At 43.0% G+C, this 27,334-nt stretch overlaps 3 protein-coding genes across 8 annotated transcripts in view; 2 read left to right on the top strand and 1 right to left on the bottom strand.

The window, feature by feature from the left end:
- The window catches only part of cdk21 (cyclin-dependent kinase 21), a 13,366-nt gene extending 3,348 nt beyond the window's left edge, over nucleotides 1-10,018 (top strand). The window contains exons 4-8 of the mRNA XM_063222878.1: nucleotides 610-777; nucleotides 3,285-3,394; nucleotides 4,602-4,652; nucleotides 6,558-6,699; nucleotides 8,627-10,018. Of these exons, the coding sequence (XP_063078948.1) occupies nucleotides 610-777; nucleotides 3,285-3,394; nucleotides 4,602-4,652; nucleotides 6,558-6,699; nucleotides 8,627-8,704 (549 nt within the window). The 3' untranslated portion in view covers nucleotides 8,705-10,018. The remainder of the gene's footprint in view (nucleotides 1-609; nucleotides 778-3,284; nucleotides 3,395-4,601; nucleotides 4,653-6,557; nucleotides 6,700-8,626) is intronic.
- A 5,124-nt stretch (nucleotides 10,019-15,142) lies between these two features.
- Nucleotides 15,143-16,142, bottom strand: LOC134460864 (uncharacterized). Its single transcript, XM_063213459.1, has 2 exons — nucleotides 16,084-16,142; nucleotides 15,143-15,827 (listed from the first exon to the last, which is right to left on the bottom strand). Exon 2 carries the CDS (start codon nucleotides 15,747-15,749, stop codon nucleotides 15,216-15,218), a length of 534 nt encoding a protein of 177 aa, XP_063069529.1. The 5' UTR covers nucleotides 15,750-15,827; nucleotides 16,084-16,142; the 3' UTR covers nucleotides 15,143-15,215.
- Nucleotides 16,143-17,671: 1,529 nt separating this feature from the next.
- Nucleotides 17,672-27,334, top strand: part of svilc (supervillin c) — a 59,606-nt gene continuing 49,943 nt past the window's right edge. For 3 of the 6 annotated variants that reach the window (XM_063222890.1, XM_063222939.1, XM_063222931.1), the window contains exon 1: nucleotides 17,672-17,758. The gene's annotated coding sequence lies outside the window, so the exon portion shown is untranslated. Of the gene's footprint in view, nucleotides 17,759-17,816; nucleotides 17,991-22,170; nucleotides 22,293-23,868; nucleotides 23,985-27,334 lie in introns of those variants that run through there. The other 3 variants (XM_063222906.1, XM_063222898.1, XM_063222923.1) reach the window with 3 other exon arrangements.

The raw sequence follows: 27,334 nt of genomic DNA on the forward strand, positions 1-27,334 counted from the left end.
TGTCACTTTCAATATATGAAATGTTAGGAAACATATTTTCTTTCAGACTTCAATTTGGCACTATACTTTGAAGAATTAATAACCTTTCTGGGGTCCAATTGTGTATTGTTTGAGCTGAACCACCAAAATTTGCCTAAATTTAACACATTTCTGCTTTAAAGGCAACTATAACTGTGCATGATACTGACATATTGGGTATCGCCTGAAAGGAAATATTGTCAGCTTTCAGGTGATACCACTCACAATGCTCTATGGCAAATGATTGTGAAGTTATGAGGCAAAATGGGGCCAAATGTCAGGCGTTTTTGATTAAAATAAACATTGAAACTTTATGGCTCTTGAGGCAGGTCTTCCCATGGTCCAAAATCAAAATAATTTTATATCTGGCCATTTCACACCTTGGAGAATGGGAATCACAGCAATTGGCTTCAAAATTACAAAAAAAAAATTTTTTGAACAGGTCTACAGTACCATTCCAACAACAACCAAAGAAAAACTAAACAAAAATGATTCTGCTGATCACATTAAGAACCCATTTTCATAAGATCACTGTTGTTAATGATAATAACCAACGTGTCAAATCTGTTGTTGTTCTTTCTGTTTACATAGGATGTGATGAAACAGCTGTTGAGAGGGCTGGACTTCTTGCATTCTAATATGACGGTGCACCGAGATTTGAAGCCTGACAACATATTGATCAGCAGTCGTGGGGAGGTGAAGATTGCCGATTTTGGCCTGGCAAGGCTCTACACCTATCAGATTGCCCTCACCCCTTGTGTAAGTCTCTCCTCTGCAGTGGCGTTTTTAGCCCAAAATTACCACAGGGGCCTGACAGGGGCCCACATGTTTTGAGGGGGGCCCATGTACCTTATATTCTTCGACCTTACTTTTGCCAAAATATCGGCCTTTTTCTAAACCCAGTGTTGCCTAAAAAACCTGCAAAAACACATGCTTCAGCATCTGAAGCACATACTAAGCATGTAATTAATTGAATTAAAAGCTGCTTCATTTTGCAGTATCACCCATTCATTCAGCTTTAACATACAAACTTTCTTCATTTACAAAAATGTTGAATTTCATGAGCCTAAAGCTACATCATGCAGCTCCTGGCACTACGGTCAATGATAGCATTTGGCACAGTATTTGGCATCAATGGGTTAACCAACTTACCAATTTCATATTTAATCTAACTGTTAAATCACAATGAGCTGCATGCCTTGTTTGAAATGTGCTATACCAATTATTATTATTATGGAAAAAATATAATGGCAAGAACATACAAACTAGGGATGGGCGGTTTTGAAAAAAAAAAATGTGTATCACAGTTTTCTTGATGACAATTGATATCTGCACATATTTTTTAATATATATAAGTGGCGATTTTCCCCAAAACCTTTCTAACGAAAAGACTGAAATTAAATTTAAAAATGAGATAAAATCATGAATTTAAATTAATCTCCATTTCTATTTTATCACTTTTTCAATAACATTTTTCATTTCAATAATATTTTTACAATTTACAGTTTATATTTCCCTATCCAACAAAGTCTCAAATAAGAGAAAATGCAGCATTGCATAAAATAGCCTAAAATCTCCACCACGGGGCAGTCAGTCCCAGTAGTAGATCTTTCAAGGAAGAAGGGTTAAATGATTATAAACAGCTGCTAATTTCTCTGGCAGCTGTTTTGGGCTATTTTTTTCTAAGACAGCCCAAAACAGCTTATTTCTCTTACACCTGGTAACACTACTTGCTTATTTCACGTTCTACACCTGGCAACACTGGTTCCTAGGTCCGGCGTCTTGTTGCTCCATGCGCTTGACTTGTAGCGACAGTGGTAACAGAAACGAAACAGACTGAAGACAAGGAAAACAAACGGATTTACTGACATTGTGTGAATATTTCCTTTGAATTAAAGGCCAAATCCAACGTAGAAGGTATTTTGTCTGGTGGTTTGTGTCATATGGCGATACATTTTGCTCCTATTTTGCTCCCAAATAATTTCAAACAGCAATGTAGCAATGTTGTCTATCCATTGCATTTGTAAGCTAGGCTACGTTAGCCTATGACAAAACTCATAAGCAGCCTTAATAGCAGTGCTGCAGCACACACAGTTGGGATGGCAATTAAATACCGTTATGAATCTGAGCACTGTTAATAATTAATAAAATAGCACCACATAGAATTGCCTTTTAACTCAGCCACATACAATAGCCTAAGTGCCCAAACCGAATGCATGCCACCATTCCGTTTAAAACCGGCTTATTCCTCACCTACAGACACTTAAGGAAATGAATTGTTTCCTCACTTCAGCATGTTATCCCAACTCCATTTAAGTCCAGCGATAATAGCTCCAAAAATGAAGAAGTTCTAGCTCACAAGTCTGCAGGTGGAACATCTCGCGAATCGGGTGGAGTGCGTGCAGGGGCAGTGGCAGTACCTCATCCGAGCCTGGGGGCAAAGTATTGACGAAGGCCCCCCTACTCAACATGTGTAATGTCACTAGGACCCAATTCTGTACCCCCTCTGTGCCTGTGCCTGGGACAACTGACCCTCCTAGTCCCTTCCTGTGTGTGTTGCACTTGGAATCCGTCAATGCACGTTGCAAACCCGTTAGACATTATTTTTTATTTTTTGTATGATTGGCTGGCGCAGGGGCCCTAGGGGGGGCCTGGACCAATCCTACAGGGGCCCAGGCCCACCCTGGCCCCTGTCTAAAAACGCCCATGCTCCTCCGGTTCTTAATTGAAGTGCATGTAGTCAGGAAATTGCCAACAACAACCATCCAGATGCACATAATGATCTATGTGATGTTGAATGGCTGGTACCAGGGCTTGATGTGAACTTTTTTGCTCATCGGCCACTGTGGCTAGTCATTTTCCCAAGTCACCAGCCATTTAGCCTTTCTACTAGCCAGAGTTTTGTTGTGAGGTTTTTTATTTGGAATATTCTTGCATTTAAATACAAACAATTGGTGAAACTACTGTGATTTGTCACGCCAAAGAATAAAAGTTACCTGTCAAAGTGACTAGTAAGACTGAAGACTGTTTTGAGGTTTTTTATGCAAGTTCTACCACCAGCAAATGCTTGTTTAATGACTTATAATTGTGCTTTCTGTGCATGTTAACAATCACTTCTTCCACATTCTCTGTGCGTTTCTCTCTCTCTCTCTCTCTCTCTCTCTGTGTGTGTGTGTGTGTGTGTGTGTGTGTGTGTGTGTGTGTGTGTGTGTGTTTGTGTGTGTGTGTTGGCTTGCTTGGGTGTGTGTGTGGTGGGGTTATTTCAGGTGGTGACTCTGTGGTACCGGGCTCCAGAAGTCCTTCTCCAGTCGGGCTACATGTCTGCCGTGGACATCTGGAGTGCCGGCTGTATCTTTGCAGAACTCTTCCTCCTGAGGTAGGGAAAATCAGACACCCGCACCCCCCTGCTTGGCAGGTGGTGTGCAGGCAGGAGCGCTTTGTAGAGGTGGTGGCGAGGGGTTGTGTTGAGGATAGCCGTAGGTAAGACAGTATTGTTGTGCTGCTGGGTACGGGGCGACAAGGCCAAGAAACACACACACACCAACACATAGGTTATCTTCCAGCCCGCAGCGTTTTACATTCTCCAATCTTACATTCCAAACATTACATTGCAATACATGCACTTAGGGCTGTCCCTAAAGATCTTGTGCCTTGTCTTTAAAATATCGCCACACTTAGACGTCTTTGTCCGTTTATTGGGCTGATGATTCATCTTCTTCATCTTCGTCTGACACTGACACCCTCGGACGTTCAGCCTCTGCCATTTTCTCCGCTTCTGTTTAGCACGTCTACCTCGCGGCTCGCGCAAATCACTTTTTTTTTGCGCAAATCACGCAATCGACGGTATGTTGAACACGGCGACTTATTTACGCAATCGACGTAATCGATTACGTCGAATAGTCGGGACAGCCCTACATGCACTCAACTCAACAGGAGTAATTCTCATTGAGATGTTTTATTTAAAAGTAAATCATCAGTCACAAACATATATAATATTCAAACCACATTCAAAGGCAACATTATGTGTCCTGATTTTGGAAGTGGAAACAGATGGCATGGTAACAAAGTTAATGCAACCAGGGTACAGCACAGTGAGAGCAGTTTGGTTTGGAGCTCACTCTTGGTAGGAAAGAGTTTTCATGGGAAGTCGAAAGTGATAAACGGACTCTTGTAGCAGCTGCTAGCTGGGGGGCAGTCGTAACCTCCTAGTGGATAAGGAGGTGGGCTTTAGATCAGAGGGTTGCAAGTTCGAATCCCAGCCTTCCACTCCCAACCTCAGTCCATGGCTGAAGTGTCCTTGAGCAAGACACCTAACACCACATTTGCTGCAAGGACTGTAGCCAATACCGTCTAATGATTTTAAATTACTTTCAAAACTTAACTTAAAAAAACTGTAAGTCGCTTTGGAATAAAGCGTCAGATAAATGTAATGTGATATAATGTAATTTAATAATGATAGCGTGTTCTACCATAGAGGAACAATAATGTGGAAGTAAGATGGGAGTGGTAGTAAGATGGTGCTGAGTATACTGTAACTGAAGGCATTTTGAACCATGTGTGGCTTTTTATTTTGTCTTCCGTAGACCTCTATTCCGTGGGTTTTCTGAGGCACAGCAACTAAAGAAGATCTTTGAGTAAGCATATTGATATGGTTGTTCTGCATTATCTATAAACATTTTATTACAAACTTGTTTTTACTGCTCTATTTCTACTGAACTTGAAATTGAAATGGTGTGTATTTTTGATTACAGTCATATATTATTTATGTCATATTTGTGATGTATTGAATCAATACACATGCACCGGTACTTAAAATCATCTTGCAGGGCCATTATGTCTTAGCAGACCCATGTACTGTAAGAGCAGATACAGTGCCCTCCATTATTATTGGCACCCCTGGTTGAGATGTGTTTTTTAGCTTCCAATTATTATTTTTCTCTAAATAATATGGGACCTTAATGGAAATAAAGAGAAAAATCCAACCTTCAATACAAGTGCATTTATTCAGTGGGGAAAAAATCCCACATAAAGAAATAATTATTTGACATCAAATAATGTGTGTCACAATTATTAGCACCCCTGTTGTTAATATTTTGTACAACCCCCTTTTGCCAACAAAACAGCACCTAATCTTCTCCTATAATGTTTCACAAGATGGGAAAAGACAGAAAGAGGGATCTTCAGCCATTCCTCTTTGCAGAATCTCTCTAAATCATCCAGAGACCTGGGTCCTCTCCTCTGTACTCTCCTCTTCAGCTCACCCCACAGGTTCTCAATGGGGTTGAGGTCTGGGGACTGAGATGGCCATGGGAGGAGCTTGATTTTGTGTCTGGTTAACCATTTCTGTGTAGATTTGGCCATATGTTTAGGGTCATTGTCTTGCTGAAAGACCCAGTGACGACCCATCTTCAGCTTTTTGGCAGAGGGCAACAGATTTTGATTTAAAATGTCCTGGTATTTCAAAGCATTCATGATGCCATGCACCCTAACAAGCTTCCCAGGGCCTTTGGAAGCGAAACAGCCCCACAGCATCACTGACCCACCCCCATACTTCACAGTGGGTATGAGGTGCTTTTCAGCATGCACATCTTTCGTGGCACGCCAGACCCACTTAGAGTGTTTGTTGCCAAAAAGCTCAATCTTGGTCTCATCTGACCAAAGCACACGGTTCCAGTTGAAGCCCCAATACCGCTGGGCGAACTCCAGACGTTTGCGTTTATGATTGTGGGTGAGGAGAGGTTTTCTCCGTGCATGCCTCCCAAACAGCTTGTTGGCGTGTAGACAGCGCCTGATGGTTGATTTGGAGACTTTGTGACCCCAGGATGCTACCATTTGTTGTAATTCTGTAACAGTGAGCTTTGGAGATATTTTGATTTCTCTTACCATCCTCCTCACTGTGCGTGGTGGCAAAATAAACTTGGGTCCTCGTCCAGGCTTGTTTACCACTGTTCCAGTTGTTTTGAACTTCTTAATTATTCCTCTCACAGTAGATATGGGCAGCTGCAGTTGAGTGGCAATCTTCTTGTAGCCTCTCCCTGACCTGTGAAGGTCGACGCACATCTGCCTCACTTGTATGCTGTGTTCCTTTGTCTTTCCCATGTTTAAGAGTGGATAAGAGAAATGGCCTCGGTGTCACGTCATATTTATACCCCATGGAAACAGGAAGTGATGAATTACTAATTAAATGTTCCTACATACTCTGGTAAACTTTGTAAACTACTGTAGAAATGACAGAAATGCTTCAATTACATTTATTTCCTGGGAATTGTTAAGGGTGCCAATAATTGTGGAACAGGTGATTTAATGAAAAATAATTATTTTTTAGTCAGGGATTTTTTTTATTTTCCTACAATTCATTTGAGTTGAAGGCTACATTTTCCTAAAATTTTCAGTGTGACAGTATTCTTCTGCAATAAACACTGAATTTATTTTAAGGCTTTTAACACATCTCAACCAGGGGTGCCAATAATTATGGAGGGCACTGTAGCTTGTATAAGTCAAATGTTTACTTACAGTACAATTTCCCCTTTTTTAAAAAGGTTGATTGGTTTGCCAAGCGAAGAGGAATGGCCCCAAGAGAGCCCTGTACGATATTCCCCAGCTTGGGGCCCGTCTGGCATGGTACGACCTGGCTCCCAGCTTCTTCCTGGACTTGGAGTGGATGAAAACGTCCTTCTAATGGTAATTAGTACAATACAGCATGAGCAAAGCACAAATAACTATTGTCAATTGGACCATGATGCTTCACAAAGGATAGAGAGGGTGGCCTGCATGCCTTGAAAAGTTTTTTTGAAGAAGTTCTTTGCAGGTGCAACTGTTTCAGGGGGAATCACTTTTAGAGTTATCTGTCTCTGATGAAGGTCTTACTGACTGAAATGTCTACTTTCAAAATAAGCAGTTTTCTTTGACAGCAGTTGTAGCAGTGTTCTAAAAGATGGACCATTATGACCTCTGTTCAAGGTCTTTAGAGTCATAAGTGTACAAACACATTGACAGCTGCAAAACTTTTAATATAGCCAAAGAATCCTGCTTTTCCAAACACACAGCAACAGCTGAGAAAGGTGGAACATTCCAGTGTTTGATTAGTGCAGGGGTGTCACATTCAAATAACTAAGGGCCAAAATCAAAATCTGATACGAAGTCATGGGCCGAACTCGATATTTATTGAAAAAAGCGACTAAAGTTGTGCGTGCCTATACTTAATACTCAGTTAAATTTCACACAAAGTCTTTCCCATCATAGTATATCATATGGTAGTTCAAACGTACTTGTACATATTGTGTTGCATATGAGTGCGAGCTGTTTCATTGGCCAGTGCCCACTCATATTGCTGTGACACATCTAATTTCATGTTCAAGTCTTGTTACAGTAAATATATACTGTAAATTAATGGTGTATGTGGGCCAATTGTAATTCCCATTTGAAATTATCTTGCGGGTCAAATAAAATGACTCTGCAGGCCAGATTTTGCCCCCGCCGGGACCTGAGTTTGACATCTCATGTATTAGGGGAAGCAACCAACTGACGTTTGTGTCGGCGGCATGTTTGGGACATGTAGGAAAAAAAATACAAGTTTCTGCTGCGGAATTGCACCATGGCTCAGTTTAACTGCTATTGTGACGTCCTTATACCTCCAAAACACCCATAATGCTCATCCAATGGTGTCAGAAGGAGTTTTAAAGTGCTGTTGCATTATTTCTTCATTCTTTACTTCTTAACAATGTTACTGCTGCTGCACTCCACTCATTTGTCAGCAGTTAAAGTTGAGAAAGCCTCATTGAGGGATTCCAAAAGTGGGGATGCAAATGCACCACAGCACCCCCCTTTCCAACTCCTACTGTATGTGCTTACCACCCTGTTTTTGCAGATTCTTTCTTTTTCATTTAAAGTTTTTGCCGGGTTCAGTTAACCTGACTCTCGGCAGATGAATGGAGTTGCACCTTACTCCACAACATCCATCTGTGGCTACGCCATAGGCATAGATCTCCGAAGGAGTGGTTTTATTGTAAACCCTCGCATGTGATTGGGGAAACACTTGTCGAAAAGGAAGAAAGGAGTCGCACACAAGAGCTGAATGCAAAATCAACATACATTTCGGGTCTAGCCCATCATCAGTGTTCCCAGTTAAACACTTGTCGGACATTTTTAAGGAGCTACTACTTAAGCTACGCACGATTTAAAATTGCAGTCAATCAATCAAAAATGTATTTATACTTACAGTTAAAATAAAATTACGGAATCAATGTCGATGAGTGGGTCCATGTGATTGGTCATTGTTGCTGAAAAAACTGTCTCGTTTCACTTATTTTCCCCTTCTGTTCGTTAAAATGTAGACTACGTCACATCTCTGAAAATCCCGCAACCCTGATTGGTTGTACTGCATTTTGGTTTGGGAGCAGTGCGAATGCGAAGGTCCTCCAGATCCTTGTGTGTGTGCTCACAAAGCTGAGTAGAAACACACGAGGGTCTGGCGAGAGTCAGTGGGCTCATACAGCAAGAAGTCCAGTAGAGCAATGGACATACCTAGTTCATCAGTGCACCAACAAACTAAGAGAGTCTCAGATCTAATACACAAATGTGTTTCTCTTCTCTTTTTTGTTCTTTCTAGGAATTTTTGGCCTTCAATCCATCAAATCGCATCTCAGCTTCTCAAGCTCTGGCCCACCCCTTCCTAGCAGAGGCTTAACACCATTGGCCAGGAGGTGAAGAGAGGCGGGCTCTGGGACTGTGTGAAGGCCTTTCATTCTCCTCGGTTCCCTGACAGCCTCATGTTGATCTGCTGAGGGTTTTTCTGCTAAAAGATAAATGTAAGCTTCTAAACTATAGACTTAAGAAGTCTCTAAAAGATATCCATTATTACCTGAATTACACATCTAGCATCATACATTTTTACTTTTTCAATCAAAGTTCGTGAGGAATGTAATATCATGCACATCACGATAATTCAGATTCAGGGAAATGTTTGAATATTGTATCATTTCAAACATCTTTGGCTCGTCAGTGCCGTACAGTGTATAAATGAATTTCATGAAGCAGATGTTTATGTTGCGTCACAAAAGCCCCCAGCATAAAGTAAGGGAAATGTTGCGATGAATTAGTATTATAACAAAGATATTTGGATAAAAGGTAGATGAAAATTTGATCATTTTTTATTTTCATAACAAAAAACAAAAGGCCATTCTTTTCTGTTTATTGTTTTCTATTCGGAAATTTGACTTAAATCAAAATAATTATTAAAAAAAGGTTGGATTTAGGCAAACATACCTCAGAAGACAATATATCTTTCTATGGATCTTGACCCTTTATTGGCTATCTAGTAAACTGATTTAATTTCCATTGCCTGTGCAATATGGCCATGTTGTATCAGCTTTTGTACGGTGTCACCAAATCCTTCTTTGTAACCTCCAATACATGCTAGTACATGCATATTACTATTAGTACCAGAGAGAGAATTGTACTAGTATCAGAGAGAATTTCCCATGAACATTTCGAGGCCATGTGTTACCACCAGACACACATATGCGCTTTAACTTATTTATACTGCAGAGGGATGTCACAGTCAATTTGCATAGCTCCAATTTTGCACAATAATGTTGACGATGAATTTTCATGTTTCGTGTGGCTGGCATTTGCGTTGTTTTTTTTGTTAATTTTTCCCCCTGCCCTTTTGTTCCCCTGTTTGTATTGACTTGAATTTTTCATTTTCTTAATTTTCTTCTATGTTCAAAGCAGACACTTCTGGATGTTATTGAACAGTTTTCCCATGTTACGGTATGTGAGTGAATTGTCTTAAAGCTGTAGAGGCTGTGTTCAGTTATAGAAATATCTAGTGTTACAAGTAGAGACCAAAATGTCTTCCTCTATGTATTATCACAGCGAACAGTGCAATTCTGAACTGAGTTCAGTGCATTTCTGAATTGAGCCTTGGCCGTTTTTGGATCGTCGAAAACGACTTTGCTTATAAGGATTTGCCTCATGAAATAAAGGCCTTTTTTCCACATCCATGATTTGATACAATTTTTCAAAATGTATTTCTCACTGTTCTTTCTTGCAAGGATTTGCACATTTAGAGATCTGCATGTTATTGGAAAATGTTTTACCAAAGGGGAAAAAAACCTCAGTGCAGAATCAGAAAACATGTTGTATAGGCATGGGCCTTTTCTATCCATTACATCAGAGGTTCCCAAACTTTTTTCCCTCCGCACCCCCTTGTACATTTCAATGTGGTTCGCGCACCTGAGCGAATATTTTGGTGTGCTGATGGCCGCGCAAGTATGAATTCACGGCTCATTCACTGCATATTAATCACAGTCGTTTTTGGGAATCCTCTTTTCCAATAGCCTTGGAATTAAACTACACTTCAGATGGACCCTTCCAGCATACAATGCACCATACAATTAAAAACTACTTAATGTTCATTAATACTGGATAAAAACTACCATATGCGCCATTGCTCTATTCAGCTCGTGCACCCCCTTAAGGCAGACCGCGCACCCCCAGGGGTGCACGCACCCCAGTTTGGGAAACCCTGCATTACATCAATCACCCTCTCTCTTGGGACACACAAGTAGCTGATATGCATCTACCATACAGCTTCACAATAATTATCTCTTTCAGGGTTTAGGCCAGGGGTGGGGAACCCATGTTTCGAGGGCCGCCTACGGCCCTTGAGGCCGCTTTATCCGTCCCCCGATATAATTTTAATGTTATGACATTTAAATTTAATCATTAAAGTTTAGTGACATTTTTGTAAAGGAATCTTATGAACTACATTTGCAATAGAATTACGTAATATTCAAGGGACCTAGTGAAGGTGGGGTCTGTTTTAAAAGTGTCTGCCTTAAATATAGGCCTAAAGTGCAGGGGGAAACCCTGGTTGGTGTTCATAGTACGGCCCTCAGAGGACTTTTACAGCCCTTGGAGGATTTTGAAGTGGCCCGCATGGTCCCTGGAATGAAAAATGTCCCCCACCCCTGGTTCAGGCCATCAGGCATGTGCCAGCTTACTGTATCAGACGGTGTTCAGAAAGCTACCGCAAGGGGAGGCTGTTACGACACGAGCAACTCCAGAATGTATTGTACCGGTAGTTGCAGACAGGAGTGAATGGTCATTGAGGACCAAGTTAATGTGTGTTTATCCAAGGACATATCTGGAAAATGTAACAGAGCATATTGTTTGACACATTTTTTGTAACATGCTGTGTTCCATTACCCACCCTCTGTACTGTGTACCTTGTTTGAGTGCAGTGAAGTACACTTTCTGCCCTCTGCGATTCACGGGGGAGAGTACGTTCCGATTCTCGTCTCTGTCTGCTGCACTTCCCGGAAATGTCGTACCGCGAGCTCAGAAACCGCCAAAAACCGCGAAAAATAAACATTTTTCTGTCAAGATGGACGTCATTGTGTGTGTCTTGCTGTTCTGCATGAATTTTAATTTACAGTGTCTGTGGAGAAAGCGCTGTCGCCGACGCCGTCAGCGTGTACTCCTATTATCCCAAGCTGCATTGGTGTGTATAACCATACGAATTTTCACTTAATGCATTTCTCAAAGTGTAGCCTAGTTTTTAGCCGTGATCAACTCGGGAAGTAGTTAAAGAATTTAGAAACTATTGGTTTCGAAAAATGCAATCCAGTAGTGTTTGTCAGTGATTAGTAAAAGTGCAACATACTCCAAAAAATCAGTTTCACTACAATATGTATTGTAACATAAGATAATGGGTCCCGTGTCCAGTCTTCATGTAGGCCTACCCAGTGCAGATGTGCAATAGGGTCACTTATTGCAGTGGTTCTTAACCTGGGGTGCGGGCACCCCCTGGGGGTGCGCCTGATATTTCAGGGGGTGCGCAGAATTTTGTTTGTGTTGAGGTTGTGACCACAATTCTGCTAGCTAACATTATAATTAGGCCAAATTAAAACATTTTGGTCCCCATGTAGGCCTATAGTCATGTAGGTATTGATTAATGTCTCAAGCAAAAATCATTGCAATTAATCACTTAAATCTTTTTTTTTAGAGCATATGGACTTGTAGAAGTTTGGGTTGGGGGTGCGCGGCTTGTCTTGGGCACAAGTAAGGGGGCGCGTTGAGAAAAAAAAGGTTAAGAACCACTGGAAATATTAAGTGTGTCTGTTATTGCAATAAATATGTTGTTATGCAATAATTTATTGCATAACAGATTTATAGCAATATCAGACACACTTAATATTTCCAATCACTTGTTGCATAAATGAATCACATACTACTCACTTATTGCATAAACAGCAGTTTTATTGCAGTAACAGACAACATAAAAAAACACAGTTAACAGACACTTTTAATAGAACAGGAACATAAATTAACATGTATACATGAGGACAGACATAAATAGGTTTATAAATGAATAAGTTAAATAAGTTAATAAAAAAATGAACAAATAAACAACATCATAACAGACCAATCTGCTCTTGCAGCCTGCTGCGGACCCGGAAACTCCGAGGCGCTATTGCCAGATAAATGCAACTGTCCCTCTGCTGGCCCTTTACTTTGATGGCGTGAGTGACTTGAGGCCGGACTTCCGACTGAACAGACGGTCCTTCCAGGCCCTGATGACTGCTATAGGCAGGGAGGCAGACCACGGCTGGGGCCCCGAGATTGAGGCCCTGGTCTTCCTGTTTTGGTTGGCCTGTGGTGCTGCATACAGGGTGGTGTCAAGATCCTTTGACATTCCAAGGACCACCGTGCACAGGATGGTGCATGCCACGAGCCAGCGAGTCATGGGCATTTTTGGGCAGGTCGTCCGCCACCCTACCCGGGAGGAGGTTGTGGGCATCAGCGCAGCCTTTACCCAACTGGCGGGGTCACGGATCTTCTGCAGGGTGGCGGGCAGCATAGACGGGTGCCACATCCGTGTGAAACCCCCAAAAGCGGATGAGGAGTGTTACAAAAACAGGAAACTGTTTCATTCAATTATTTTACAGGCAGTTTGTGACCCCACCTTGAAATATCTGGACGTGTGCGTTGGATTTCCGGGCTCCGTCCACGATATGCGGGTTCTAAGGAACAGCCCGCTGTTCCACGAGAGGCAGTACCCTCCTCCAGGGTACTATTTGATTGGAGACGGCGGGTACGCCTGCCTAGAAAGACCGGTGGCCCTAATGACCCCCTTCCGGATGCCGGTAAGGAACGCCATGGAGGCGGCGTACAATCGGCACCTCTCCAAGGCCCGGGTCGTGGTCGAGAGGTCATTTGGAGTCCTAAAGGCAAGGTGGCGAGCAATTTTCCAGACGACGCTGGTGGTAAGCATTTATTATGCACCAGAAATCATAACCTGCTGTACCATCCTTCACAACATCGCCCTGAGCCAGGGGGACATTTTGGAGCCCGTTGAGCCAGATGAGCCAGATGAGCCAGATGAGGACCAGCCTGGGGATGAGGAGCAGGGGGACGGCGCAGAGGAGGTGGAGGCTGGTACAGTGTCTGGGGCCCAGATGAGGTTCAGAATGGCAGAATGTTTCGGGCCTGCCCACCAGCATGATCACCATTACATATAAACACACACACACACACACACACACACACACACACACACACACAAAAAGTTTAGATGTTTGTTAGATTTTGAAAAAGTCACAGTTGGCAGAGTTGAATTAAAAGAGAAAAGTACATCCAGGCACTCCCAGCACAGTGTCCAAAACGGGAAGCTACATTAAAAAGCCTTTAATTGTACTGGGCTTTGGTTACATTAAAAAAGCCAACATGTTTTCGACCTCACGTACAGGTCTTCATTAGGCCAACAACTTTTTTTAATGTAACCACAGCCCAGTACGATTAAAGGCTTTTAAATGTAACTTCCCGTTTGGACATTGTGCTGGGAGTGCCTGGATGTACTTTTCTCTTTTGATGTTGTGCTGTTAGTGTTTTGTGCTGTTAGTGTTTTGTTTTGTTCAGTTGCAGTTCTTTGTAATAAATGCGTTATATTATATAGAAAGAGTGAGAGAGTGAGTGTGTGTGTTTGTGAATGTTACCTGTAGTGTCATTTCCGGTGCTGTGGAGCTGCTGCTGTCCTCCTGTGGGGATGTGGTATTGACCGGCTCTGCTGTTTCTGTACTCCGAGTTGTTTCTAGGCCAACTGTCTGCGTGCAGTCTTTTTCCTCCTGTTAAAAAAAAGGTTGATACATTTCAAACTCCTAAATACGACTCACATTCAGGTAGAGAGACAAATTCAACCTAACCAAAAGAAAGCACTATCTGAAATCTTATCTAAACCATCAACCCACAAAGCAACATATGGGGCTAAACAGGACAGATTAACAGGTTTTAACATGCATAATATTTTCATTGTTTCAGTCTTCTGATGTCCACACAGACAGTTTTAAGGTTAGAATTTGAAATAGAAAGTGTCACTTATTTTTACCTTGTCAGAAAATGATATTGGTCCTGCAGAAGTTAGAGAAGAGGAACCAGTAGGTGCTGTGTCTGGGGCTCAGCAGATGTTCCGGATTGCAGAATGTTTTGAACCTGCCCACGCATACATTTAAAACACACACACACACACACACACAATGACAAGATTTATTTTTAGTGCTGCACTGTTAGAGTTTCAGTTCAGGTGAAGTTCCACAGTTTCAGCAGCATATTTTAAAACGGTCTAATTATTTTTTTTACACAATCGATATACAAGGATAGAATGTTACAAGGTTAGAATGTGGCATTGATTTTACGTCGTCATAAAATGGTACCGTCCTGCAGAAGTCAGAGAAGAGGAACCAGTTGGTGTCGGGCCCAGTAGAGGTCTGCACTGCAAAATGTTTCGGACCTGCCCACGCATACATTTCAAAACACACACTCACTCACACACACACTCACTGACAAATGTGTAACAAGAAATTATTAGAGAAATACAAAATGTTGTAAGGTTAGAATCAAGATTAGAATTTGAAATATAATGGCATTGATTTTACCGTTATAATGACACCCGTCATAAAATCCTGTAGATTTTCTTGCCAGGCCACCCAACAGGCCACCCAACAATTTCACCTGTCAATTGATTTAGAAGTTTCATAGCAAGTCAAACATACATGTTCGAAATAACAACTGTAACAACTGACGCTGAACATTACTAAAAATAACCACAAAAATAACACCAAACTGAAAGCAAAATCAATTTAATTAATTTCAAATGTTACAACAACAACAAAAACAAAACAAAAAAACTGAAAGAGTCATTTTTTGGCCAGAGCCTCCAAAATGGCCAACAGCCGCTCATCTCTGGCAGCAGCCTGCTGCTGGCTCGCTGCTGCCTCCCTGTCTCTCCTCTCCTCCCTCGCCACCATCTCTTGCCTCCACCGCTCCTCTCTGGCCATCATCTCCTCCTGCCTCGCAATAAGTTCGCGGTGGCGTCTCTCCTCCACCTCCTCCTTCCTTTCCTCCCTCTTCCTCACACTCTCCTGCTCCTCCTTCATCATCTTCCTCCACTCCTCCTCATCTCTCTCATTCATTTCTTCTAGAACCCCCACCACGTCAAGCTTACGGCGCTTGGACGTGGTGGAGGTTCTCTTCACAGGGGTGTCATCCCCTCGAGACGCCCCCCCTCTCTTCTCACCTCTCTTTCCATCCTCCTCCTCCTCCTCATCTTCTTCCTCCTCTACCCTAACGGTAGCAGGGGGGGTGCCCACCACCAACACCTGGCCACCCGCCTTGGTGGCAATCAGGACTGGGGGAGTTGTTGACTTCAACTCCCCCAGGACCTCATGCATGAGGTCGAACCACTTCCAGGTGACTGGGGTGGGCGCCCCCCCTTCTGTGCTAACCCCTGTCGGGGGGGCTATAAGCTCCTATATAAAAAAAATACAGAAGCAAAAATTTGTCATATAGAAACTTAAAAGCATCATTCAGTTTTACATTCACATTTTAAAGTAGTAGTTGTACAAGGCTCCACACCTCTTGCTTTGGTTGCAGAACTGAAATACACAATAGAACCACTCATACTAAAATATGTCTGTAATCAGCTCCCATACAATTACAATTCCCATACAATAACTTACAACTACTATTTCAACAAAGAGTTTACAACGTCATTATTGATATTACCTTATATTTTTGCTTAAGATTTTCCCATTTTTTTTTCAGGAAATTGGTGGTGATCTGGCCCACCAACCCTCTCTTCTCCATGTACATTCTGTTCATCATAGAAGCACAACCATAGCCAGCAAGTAGTAAGAAATGGCTAGAGCAAGTGTATGTAAATGTACCGTCAGATGAGCTAATGATAAGGACACCCATTCTCCCCCATGACGAAAACCAGACTTACCTATAGCCGGCAGCGTTGGTGGTCCGGCCACCGGTGAAAATGCCTCTGTTGGCGGACCTCCACCTTATGAAGTTGGCGGTGTCCTCGTCAGTCCCTACATTGTTAAAACAGAAATAACAGAAACAAGGGAAATAAAGTAAAACAGAAATAAGTCACTAGTGGTTTGTTTTACACATAGCTGTTTTGATATTGCATTAGTTCAACTTTGTATGAACTTAAGACAGCTGCTGTTGCTGCATGAATAGCATGAATAGCGATGGTACGCATCTCCCCCATTTTCAGATACTGTTGAACAAAGACGTTTCCCATATCTCCCCAATTGTAGACCCACCGGTACCCGTTTTATAATTTACAACTTTGGCGGTAGCATTACAGCTGCTGCTATCATTTGCGGAACGAGAAAAAAAGAAGGTAACATTTGGCGAAAATCCTGCCCTGGATTTTGACGTCCCAGACGTCTGCGGGTTAATGTGGATTTTTGATGAGCAAGAGTGCTGTGCTTAGCACAAATCGTGGGAGAGAGACAATAAATAAGCACATTCACCGACCGGAGCATGCTGCCATTCATACACACATCTTTAGCGATACTATCGACAATGTATTCAACTTACTTGCATTCGACATACTTCTTGGAAGTTATGAAAAATGATATAAACGCACGAAAGCGATCATTGTTGTCGAGAATGCTACTATCATTCTGCTAAGCTACGCCTACATTAGCAGAGCACAAAAAGCAAATTACACAAGGCAACAACAGTATGAGATATATATTGGCAGCACATAACGTCCAATATAAACAGTGATTATGTCCAACAGGCAAAAAAAACCCTTAAGAACTTACATTTGTATGTAGTAGTGGTACCGGTCGAAGGACCCGCTTCAGTCGACTCGTCCGCCGTGTTTTTCTTTTCTGAATATCAAAAGATCGCGGGCAGTTTGTAACGTCACTTCCGCTACGTAGGCAAAACGTAGACAATATGGCGGCCGTTGAGTGCGAAAAGTGTACAATTATCCACACTTCAAAAATGGCGGTTTTGAGGGCGGTTTTGGGGGCGTTATCCGGGTACTTGCAGTACACTTGACTTCGACGATTTTAGAAATGGAACGCCCTGCGTACCCAAACACAGTGCGGAAAGGGCGGTAAGTACGGGTAATGGAACACAGCAAGAGTGTATGCTGCTCGCCCACCCTATATGCCCCACGCGCTGGCCTTGGCCTCACTGCCTGGAATGCAGAACTCAGCTGAGCAATGTTGGAGGCTATTTTGATCTCTCTCTCTCTCTCTCTCTCTCTCTCTCTCTCTCTCTCTCTCTCTCTCTCTCTCTCTCTCTCTCTCTCTCTCTCTCTCTCTCTCATACAGTAGACTAGGTTCTACTCCCTAAAAGGGTAGCACTCAACCTGCACTGCTGAATAGGCTGCACGTTCTGTTCGCGCGGACTTATCTGACCAATTCATGTAAGTAGATTGGAGCATCTGAACTTTCTATGGAAATTGACACTGTTATTCGTGTCAGTTCTTGTCATATTATGGAATTGCAAATAGGCAGGAACGCAGGCGGACAATGAATGAAATGTGCTAAATAACTACTTTGGCAGCTATCAAAGTTGGCTGGAGTTTTGACGTGTGGTGCCGTTGGAGCTGCTCAACCGTGTTCAATTCATCCACCTAAATTCGGGCTACCGGACCTGTATGAAGCGAATGGTTTTTTTTGAATGTATTGTGTAGCCTGTTTATGCTCTATTATTTTTCCGTTATTACAGTAGCCCGGCTGAAAGTGAACCATCTAGTTCTAGGGCTAGACGTGCACTGTAGGCTATGGTGTCAAGCTCAACTCCCATGTGAGGCGTCACTTGCAGCTAATGTTAAGGCAGCTTTTTCGCCCTCTCAGCAGGTAGACCACGCTAATTGAGCTTAGGCAAAGAAACTCTTGCGTGAGGAATAAAGTCACTGAATGTGTTCAAACCCGTCAGTACCAGCGGATTTGTGGGTTATTTTTAACGGTGTAGATTACTGGGGATATTTTAAGATAAAACAGCCCTCTTCTTCAGTGCCAATATGCTTTTCAATATTTTTTGGTCAGCTCAACTAGACTTAATCTTTGCTGTGGGCTTCATGAAATAACTTTGCCTTGAACTTGCTTTTGGCTGTGCGTTTGAGAAGCCTGTGTGTGTGTGTGTGTGTGTGTGTGTGTCCGAGAGAGTGTGTGTGTGCGCGTGTGCATGCGCGCGTGCGCGGAGAGAATCACATGTGGCCCTGTCTTTGTGTACATAAAGACAACAGCTGCTAGGCTTGTGGCATCTCCTTCACATACCAGCAACACTGTGTGTGCCTCGCCGACTGCTTCTCTCCATATTAGACAATCTGTCTTTCAATTGCACCAGCTCTCTTTTGGAGGCGAATCATAGGGCACCACCGAGTTACACTGCTGTTAGCTGAGTTCATGACCACATGCGGGGATGAGAAGGTTGTGCATGGGTGGGTGATTGAAGGATGCAACTGTAAATACCAAATCAAAAGATGAACAAAGATCTACCATGAATGGCTGCTGTACAAACATTTTGGTCACTGGAGACTCAAGAATTGTGTCTTTTTGCAAGGTCTGCTTGAGAATGGCATTGTCACATTTAATGGCAAAGAAAAGTGAATAGCTCTGTCACAAACAGACTTTTCTGTGAATTTGCCTACTGCATCCAGTTGCTGGAACACAAGTAGGCTACAGCAGACCTGCCATTTCAGGGAACAACATGCTATGACAGGTGTGCTGTAGAATCACATGATTGCATAATGGTGTTCTCCACTTGGGACTATTGACATAGGCCTACTGATCTATTTAACATATATTTTGTACATGGGGTTATCTGGGTCCTTTTTACCCTGCACCTTTTGTGCTCTGGCCCCATTTTGGCTTATGTCGTTTGGAACCTGGTCCATGATCGGAAGAGGTGCTCAGTAGAATTCTACAGCAATGGGATTTTATGGAAGCTAGGTTGGTGCAACAGCTATATATACCTTCATGCTACATTGTCACAAGTTACAGGTCAATATGAAGGATTTTGTTGGTCAACTGAAATTTGGGGGGCTCTGAAAAGAAAAACACGCTTCTAATGTTTCTAATTACATTAAGCCCCCCTGTCGTCTCATTTAAAGATTGAAATCGTTGATGACTATAAATACCTGAATATCAGAGTCTGCTGGATTTGCATCAGCAGTGTGACGGAGGTGTTCCTGCACAGTTCATTCCACTCGGGGCCGCGAACCTGCCACCTCGTCAACTACACAGGTTTGGGAATTGGAGGCACAGTACGAGACCACTGAGCTAAAGGGCCGGTCCCAAGGGCAGCTAAAGGGCCGGTCCCAAGGGCAGGACAGAAAGTGCAAGGTTAGAAAGGACCATAGATAGGATTATAAAATAAACGATCAAAATTTGGATCATAGATGACATTAGCTGTTTCTTCCCAGTCATGGCTGATGATGATTTCTAATTGTCAGAGACAACAGTCCTATTTTGTGAGTGGCCATTCACTGTGTGAATGCTACTTAAGCTGTGGCCTTTGCCATCTCCATAGGGAGTAGTGCAGTCAGAGTGTACTTTTAATCAGATGTGGTTCTCTCCTCCAGACCGTTTAATCTGGTCCACATGTCAGTGTTGTGATGCACCCTACTGGGTGACATGACAAGAGTAAAACTCCCTCGACCCGCCAAATGCCCTTGTGTCACCGCAAGAAAGACCATCAGGAGGTTATCAAGTATTGACTTGTATTGTCAAATGTATTAACAGTAACACAATAGGTTTTCATCCCAGCCTCATACTAATTTTACAAAGAGAGGTGCTGAATCTGCATCGGTTTGAAATGGAAGGGGAAATGAACTGTGAACTCACTAATGTTTGGTGGGATTCAGGTCTGAACTCTGGCTGGGCCATTCCAAAGCCTACATTTCAGATGTTAAGTCATAACGTGCCAAACTGACCCGCCGAGATTAGCTAGCCTGTATGTTTTTAATGAAGCACTGCTGCCTGTCCTGTGCTGAGCAGTGTGGCAGTATTAACATGGTAAGTTATACAAAGCTCAGGAGCTTGTTCCCCCCTGACAGTTGGTTTAGGCATGAATTACTGCGAGACAGGGGGTGGGAGGGATTAACCAGTTTGCCCCATCGTCCACTGAGAATACCCCATGCGGTGCTAATTATAGTTACAGTAGATTCTCAATGTTGACAGTGGCATGGGGCCGAATGTTTGTTGTTGCAATTATGTCCTTCAGAACTTAAGGCCGGAACTTTTCGAACGTGCTTTAGACACTGCAAACAGTAACACGTCTGTCTACTTGCCTGCCTGTCTGCATGCTTGCCTTTTTTGCCTGTCCGTCTATATTTTGCCTGTACATCTATTTAAGCAACATCCTTTTGTCTTACATAAAGCTGCAGCAGTCTCACTAACAGCCTGGCCGGATTATTAATTTAGTATTATCTATTAATACGATCTAAAACAGCAGCCTTGCCGTCTGCATGTGCTATCTTTAGTTAGAGTCCATCTGGAATAGACTAGAAACAGAGACCCTATAGGACTCATAGAAACAGAGTGCGTGTTCCCATTACATTTCCACAGGAAATAGTCCCCTGTCCGTACAGTACGTGGGCCATCAAGAGTACAAAGCCTGACCTTTTGATTGGCTGGTAATAGCATGGTGGCCTATTGTGTGATGTAGGCTACACTATGTATTGTATGCAGGATACACAATGCATAATGCATGGTGGAGAGTTGCAGCCAGCCGTGGTTGCTACTCACCACTGATGTTGGTGTCGGTCACAAAACAGGGGTGCATTTCTGGAAAGCCTAGTTGTTAGCAGTTATCAACTTCGGTAGTTGCCAATGGGAAATTGCATTGCAACCAACAAAGTAGCAAACATCCACACTTTCCAGAAATGCACCCCAGAACAGACAGGAGCATGCCTCTAATTAAAAAAAACAAAAAAAAACACCATGATGGAACTCCTAGCTCCTAGCTAACGTAACCCGTTAAGACACAGCGTTATACCTTTGCTGTTACCAGAATGGCAATGACCAAGTCGTAGTGCACATATATGTTATGTCATAGTATTGTAGTACTATGGTACTTAAGTTTTCAAGCGTGCCATTGGAGGTACGGCATGCATTAAGGGGCTACTGTAATCATGGCCAACATCATACATTTTCCACTGTGATGGTTTGTCCTCCTACAGGGCCTTCATGTGGCCAAAAGTGCAGCAAGTGGTGTATGTGTGTGTGTGTGTGTGTGTGTGTGTGTGTGTGTGTGTGTGTGTGTGTGTGTGTGTGTGTGTGTGTGTGTGTGTGTGTGTGTGCTAGGTGGTGGAGCCACCGTGCTCTCTGAGCTGCTGCCGCTGGTGAATGGCGAGGCGAGCAGCGTGCCGTCTGGTGCTGCACGGCACATGTCACTGTCAGCTAGTGTTACAGGATTAGCTGCCGATGAGCCCCACTGAGCCGCACGCACACACACACACACGCGCGTGTACACACACACGCGCGTGTACACACACGCACACACACACACACACACACATAGACTCGCTCAGACACACACACAAATACACACACACACACACACACACACACACACACACACACACACGCACACACACACACACACACATTTGATCCCCAAACGCAGACCGTCGGGCCACCTGTGGGCTAGCCACCTCCCGTTGACTGGGAAACACACCCCCTTACCCCCCTCCACACAGACACACTCACACACACACACACCATCCCATCCCATTTCACCTCACCCCTCCCTCTTTGTGAAAAGCCCTCCTCCTGTCTGCTTTTTTCTCTCCTCCTCTATCTCTCTCTCCCCTTTTTGTTTACTCTCTCGTTCACCATGGGTCATGCTGCATCCCATACGAGCATCGGGATGTGCGGTTAGTAGCTTTGGCGAAGTTTGTTTTGGTCGTCATGGTGAAGCTGGTCATCCTGAGGGTTGTGTCACTCCAACTGGTAAGATGACGCTAAACGGAATCGAAGGCTTTGTTCTCTCTAGGAATGTATTGTCAGTGCTATTCACATTACACACAGCTATGCTGTGGGTGATATCTTTTACGTCCTCAATTCATTGTTTTACAAATTATTTTCCAGATGTATACAAATGCTACTGTAATGCGCTGGTCTGAATGCTGGTCGAAAGCCTTTGCATTCGTTAAGTGTGGTTGTTTAATAGTTAATGGAGGAGATTCGCATGGCATGAGTAGTGTTTGTATACAACAGTTCATCTTCATGTGCCAGCATGCAAATGATGAACAAACACACACTCACACACACACACTCTCACACACACACACACACACACGCACAAAACTGGCAATGTCAGAGCAAGCCCTCTTGGCTAGTCCAACCAGCAACTTTCGCTGTGTCTAATCCCTTGTGTTGCCGCTACCTGAGCTGTGGTAATGGGCTTTTCAGTCTCCGATGCAAGAGCTTGTTTGTACACAACATGTTTTCCGAGGTTGGACATATAGGTGGGATGACAGTCCTTTGAGGAGTACCATCACATTTATATGACTAGCATTCTCACAAGTACTCTGGCATTAACACAGGGTTCTATGGGAGCTGTTGAATGTTTGAGTAACATTTTAGAAGACCAGGGGAAAATCCTTACTCCGCAAAGGCTTAATTTTACAATGAAACAACTTACTCTTTATGGTGAACAAAATGTACCGCGGTAAAAACTATGTAAAAACCCTTAGCACACACCGCTCCATCACTGAAGCGCTGCAATAGTCGCTGAAAAAACTTTACTATAGTACTACACCACTATGACAGAGCACAGGGCCTTTAGTAATACATTATGACTTTGTCATTGCCATTCTGGTAACAGCTAGTTTATAAAAGGGGCCACGTCTTAAGGGGTAAAGAATCAGATTATGGATGTGTGCTTTAAAAATATGGGAGGAAGAGAATACCAATTCTATCACCCTGTCAAGTGTTTGCCATAGGACTTTGAAGATGCTACTGTAGCCATGAGCTGTGTTTACTGATGGGGGGCATCAAAGGAAGAGGAGGGTGTGGTTTGATTTCAGGGTGTGTCTTTGATGCATTACCTCTAGTGATATACTGCAACTTTTAAAGATCTGCTGTATAACATTTTGAGGAGTTTATAATGGAAATTGTGAAAATGAGTCTTGCACATTCAGAAATGTGTCCTTTTTACTAATATTATCACCGTTGTCAATTTCACCTCTTCGAGCACTAACTTATGACATAATAAGCTCACAACATTTATGGGTGTTGCTTTGTCACTTACTCAGCCTTTAAAGTTTGAATATGGGAAGGAAAATCTTGCACAGTGGATCCATAAACCCACATGCAATTGTAACCACCAGTTTAATTACCACCAAAAGTATTAGCAAATACTATGCTCCCCTACAGTATGATTAGAGAGATGTACACTATTTTAGTGAGGTGCACAGCAGTGCCTAGGTTGCTTTTTATCATCAGTCCAGGTATGTAATTACCAACAGCACAAAATAAACGGTCACACTTTGAACTCGTATTTATAGGCTGCTGTGACTTTAAGCCCCAGTAGTCTGCTGTGAAACTCTAGTCCATTAATAGTAGCAACTACAGTACATCCCTCCTGCTGCTGTCTGTCACACACGGCTCGCTGGCTTTGCAACGTTTCTTTCCCTCCAGGTATTTCTCACATGGCCAAACACCTTACTGGGTCTTTTTTTCCTGTTATTTGCTATGTGTTGACCATGTGGCGTGAACTCGTTTGTGTAAACTTGATTTGATATTGTAGCATAGGCATTGACAAAAGCTTGACTTTTTTATGCAAAGCACATTTAGCTGAGGACATACAGCGCATAGACTATAATGACTATACTGTATACCATAATAAAATGCACCATTCACACAAATTCCCATGGCAATTTCCATTGTTCTGGCCCAGGCACCACCATTCAGATTGAACAGTAGTCCACGGCCCACTGTGTTTGCATATTTAGTACATCATAGTCTTTCAACTGCATAGCAGTTCATGGTCTAGGAGCAATATCAAAACTTTCAAAAGTAGTAGTTGATACAACGTGCTCTTCTGTGTGGTGCGTCTCCAAGTTGAATAAACTCAGTAATAAATGAAGAGGTGGATCGCACTCAGGTCTCTGACACTGACGAAGGCAACAGCCGAAACGTTTGTCTGCTTTTCTGCTGCAATGTAAAAAATAAAAACATAAAAGAAGAACCTGAGTGCGATCTACCTCTTCATTTACTAGAAGCAATATCTCCATGGACCACCAGTGGGCCATGGAGCAATGGTTGAAAGCCCCTGCTTTACAGAAACAAACAACAATGCCACACACTCCCAAGCTGTAGGCTACATTTTTTTTTACTTTAGTGACAACATATCAGCCCATCCATTCTTCCTCAAATTGGCACCTCTTCTTCTGCTATGCGACCTGTACCCTCATGAGTATATTTGCCAATGGTTATGTCATGCTGGCAAGCAACGTTTGGATCTTTTTTCTGCTGAGTGTGAAGGACTGTTTTGGAAATGTTCAGCATTCCCTACTGAATTTGGTGGCCTTTTGGCAAAGGTGATGTATTTGAGGATAGTTTGCTGACTGATAGTGAACTTGTGTTGTGCCCCATCCCTGTGGCCTGCTTCTCCTCTTTGATGCAAAGCACATTTAGCCCATCATTTGTTGTTGTTAGCCCAGAATGTGTTAACTGTGTATAGCATAGCATATGTGTAGGAGGAAACTCACCATGCACACACACTGTGCACAAGCACCATGCGTACACACCATGCACATACACACACAATGCACACACATTTCCATTACAATTGCTAATATGCCTTAGACTTGGATTTTGCCAATGGTGACATTGGTAATGGGAACTTTTAGAACCAAGCAGCAGAGTTGTTTAATTGTCACGTTTGGACCGTTTAGGAAATGTGCGGCATTCCCTACTGACTTGGTGTGCTTTTGGCAAAGCTGGTGTGTTTGAGGCTAGTTTGCTGACTGATAGTGAGCTTGTGTTGTGCCCTATCCCTGAAGCTGGCTAAGTCCTCTATGGCTGTGGGGCCTATTGTTTCAGTAGCGCTATTGTGTTTCAGCTGTGAGGGACCGCGCTCAGAGTGCTGACGCTGACATTAAACACATCCAGAAGAGGATGAGGGCCTCACACACACACACACACACACACACACACACACACACACACACACACACACACACACACACACACACACACACACACACACACACACACACACACACACACACACACACACACACACACACAAGCACACACACACGCACACACACACACAACCGTATTTTGCTTGTGTATGTACCCACAAACAGCTAGTATATACTTACGTACAGGGAACTTCAAAGTGCTCCACCCTGACTATCCCTGGTGGACTGATAATGTGATGATGTCATGACTTATTCATGGGTTGTGGGTGCCAGTCGGATTTGTTTTGTTGTTGTGTCTCCAGCCCGGCAACCAGGTAGCCATGGGGAACCGTGTGTGTGTGTTTGTGTGTGTGTGTGTGTGTGTGTGTGTGTGTGTGTGTGTGTGTGTGTGTGTGTGTGTGTGTGTGTGAGCGGTGAGGCAAGGGGGAGTGGAAATAGAAATGGGCTTCATCAAGGCTGTAACCCCCAGAGATGGTAGTGGAGTGGTGATGCTATGGTCAAGCCATGGAGATATGTCAGCCGATACCATCAGCCTGATGTTGATTAGCCGGAGATCGTAGTGGTGATGTTATGGTCAAGCCATTGAGCCTCATTATAAGTTACCAGTGGAACGCTGTAGTCATGGAATAGAGTTTTACTACCATAGTACTGCATGACTATGGAATTACTCAGAGTCGTAAGTAATACATTACGACTTGGTCATTGGCATTCTGGTAACAACAAATGTATAACAGGGGCCATGTCAGACTGATGGCAAAAATATTTGGCCAATCATTTTTTTCTGTATCAGTCTCCTCTTCTTGGATCACATTTTGCCCCTTTTTTTCCTATGTATTGACTTAGAGGGCCCGAGTTCCAGTGTGCCTGAACTACTAGCTTGCATGCACACATGGCAAATAACGAACTTTGACTTTGACTTTTGTGTCTTGAGAGTTAAACTGTATCAGCCTGATTTCAATTCTGTGATTGATGTCCCTAATACAGTATGTGGGCTATCAAGGCAACTTGGTTAACCCTTTTATAATAAGTTACATTTTAGATGTTTTAGCTAGCCCCAGCATACTGTTACAGGCTATTTGCTTTGATCGTTTCTTTATTTCCCAGTGCCTGCTGCTGAGATGTATTGATCTATTATACTGCCCTAAAATCCAACAGATTTCACTGTCTTTCTCACACACTCACAAAAATCTGTTTCGAACCAGGCTCGCTACACACTCCTGGGTGTTTTGCTGATGAACATAGTCTGCCAAAAAAGCATCCTGTCAATTAATTCTGCACCATATACCAAGGGCCATACCAATTAATTTTTCCCATTACACAACCACCGAAAAACATTTTCAAAGACAACTTTTTGTAGTTTTGCTCATCCGTGATGCTAGGCTGGATCAGTCATGTTGCTCTGTGTGGCTAACAAAGCTGTTCTTTCACCAAAAATCAACCTACCTATTCTCAGTTCTTTATCAATGAAGCACAAATGTACTGTGAATGATGTGCTTAATAGCATGCCATCAGGATCAGAGCACTGATAAACTGGCCATAAGCTGGTTATTCTCAGTCATACACCAATCTGGCACCTATGAAAAGGTAATGTTAAAAAGTGGACTGGTTTTCCTTGTTACTGTGAGTCATTTGACAGAAGTCAGATCATCATACACTTCCAACATCTTCTTGCGTATAGGAGGCATTCAGGTACCATGACCTGTGTGTGAGCTTGATGCAGTATCTGGGCTATGGCAATGCACAATGCAATGCAATGTCCCGGTCGTTAGCACTGTTGTGTCATCTCTGTAGCGCTTTCTCTTGCACTATTATAAAGAGCCTGACATGAGAACAACAGTA

Source organism: Engraulis encrasicolus, chromosome 2, assembly GCF_034702125.1.
Source record: "Engraulis encrasicolus isolate BLACKSEA-1 chromosome 2, IST_EnEncr_1.0, whole genome shotgun sequence".
NCBI classification, from domain to species: domain Eukaryota; kingdom Metazoa; phylum Chordata; class Actinopteri; order Clupeiformes; family Engraulidae; genus Engraulis; species Engraulis encrasicolus.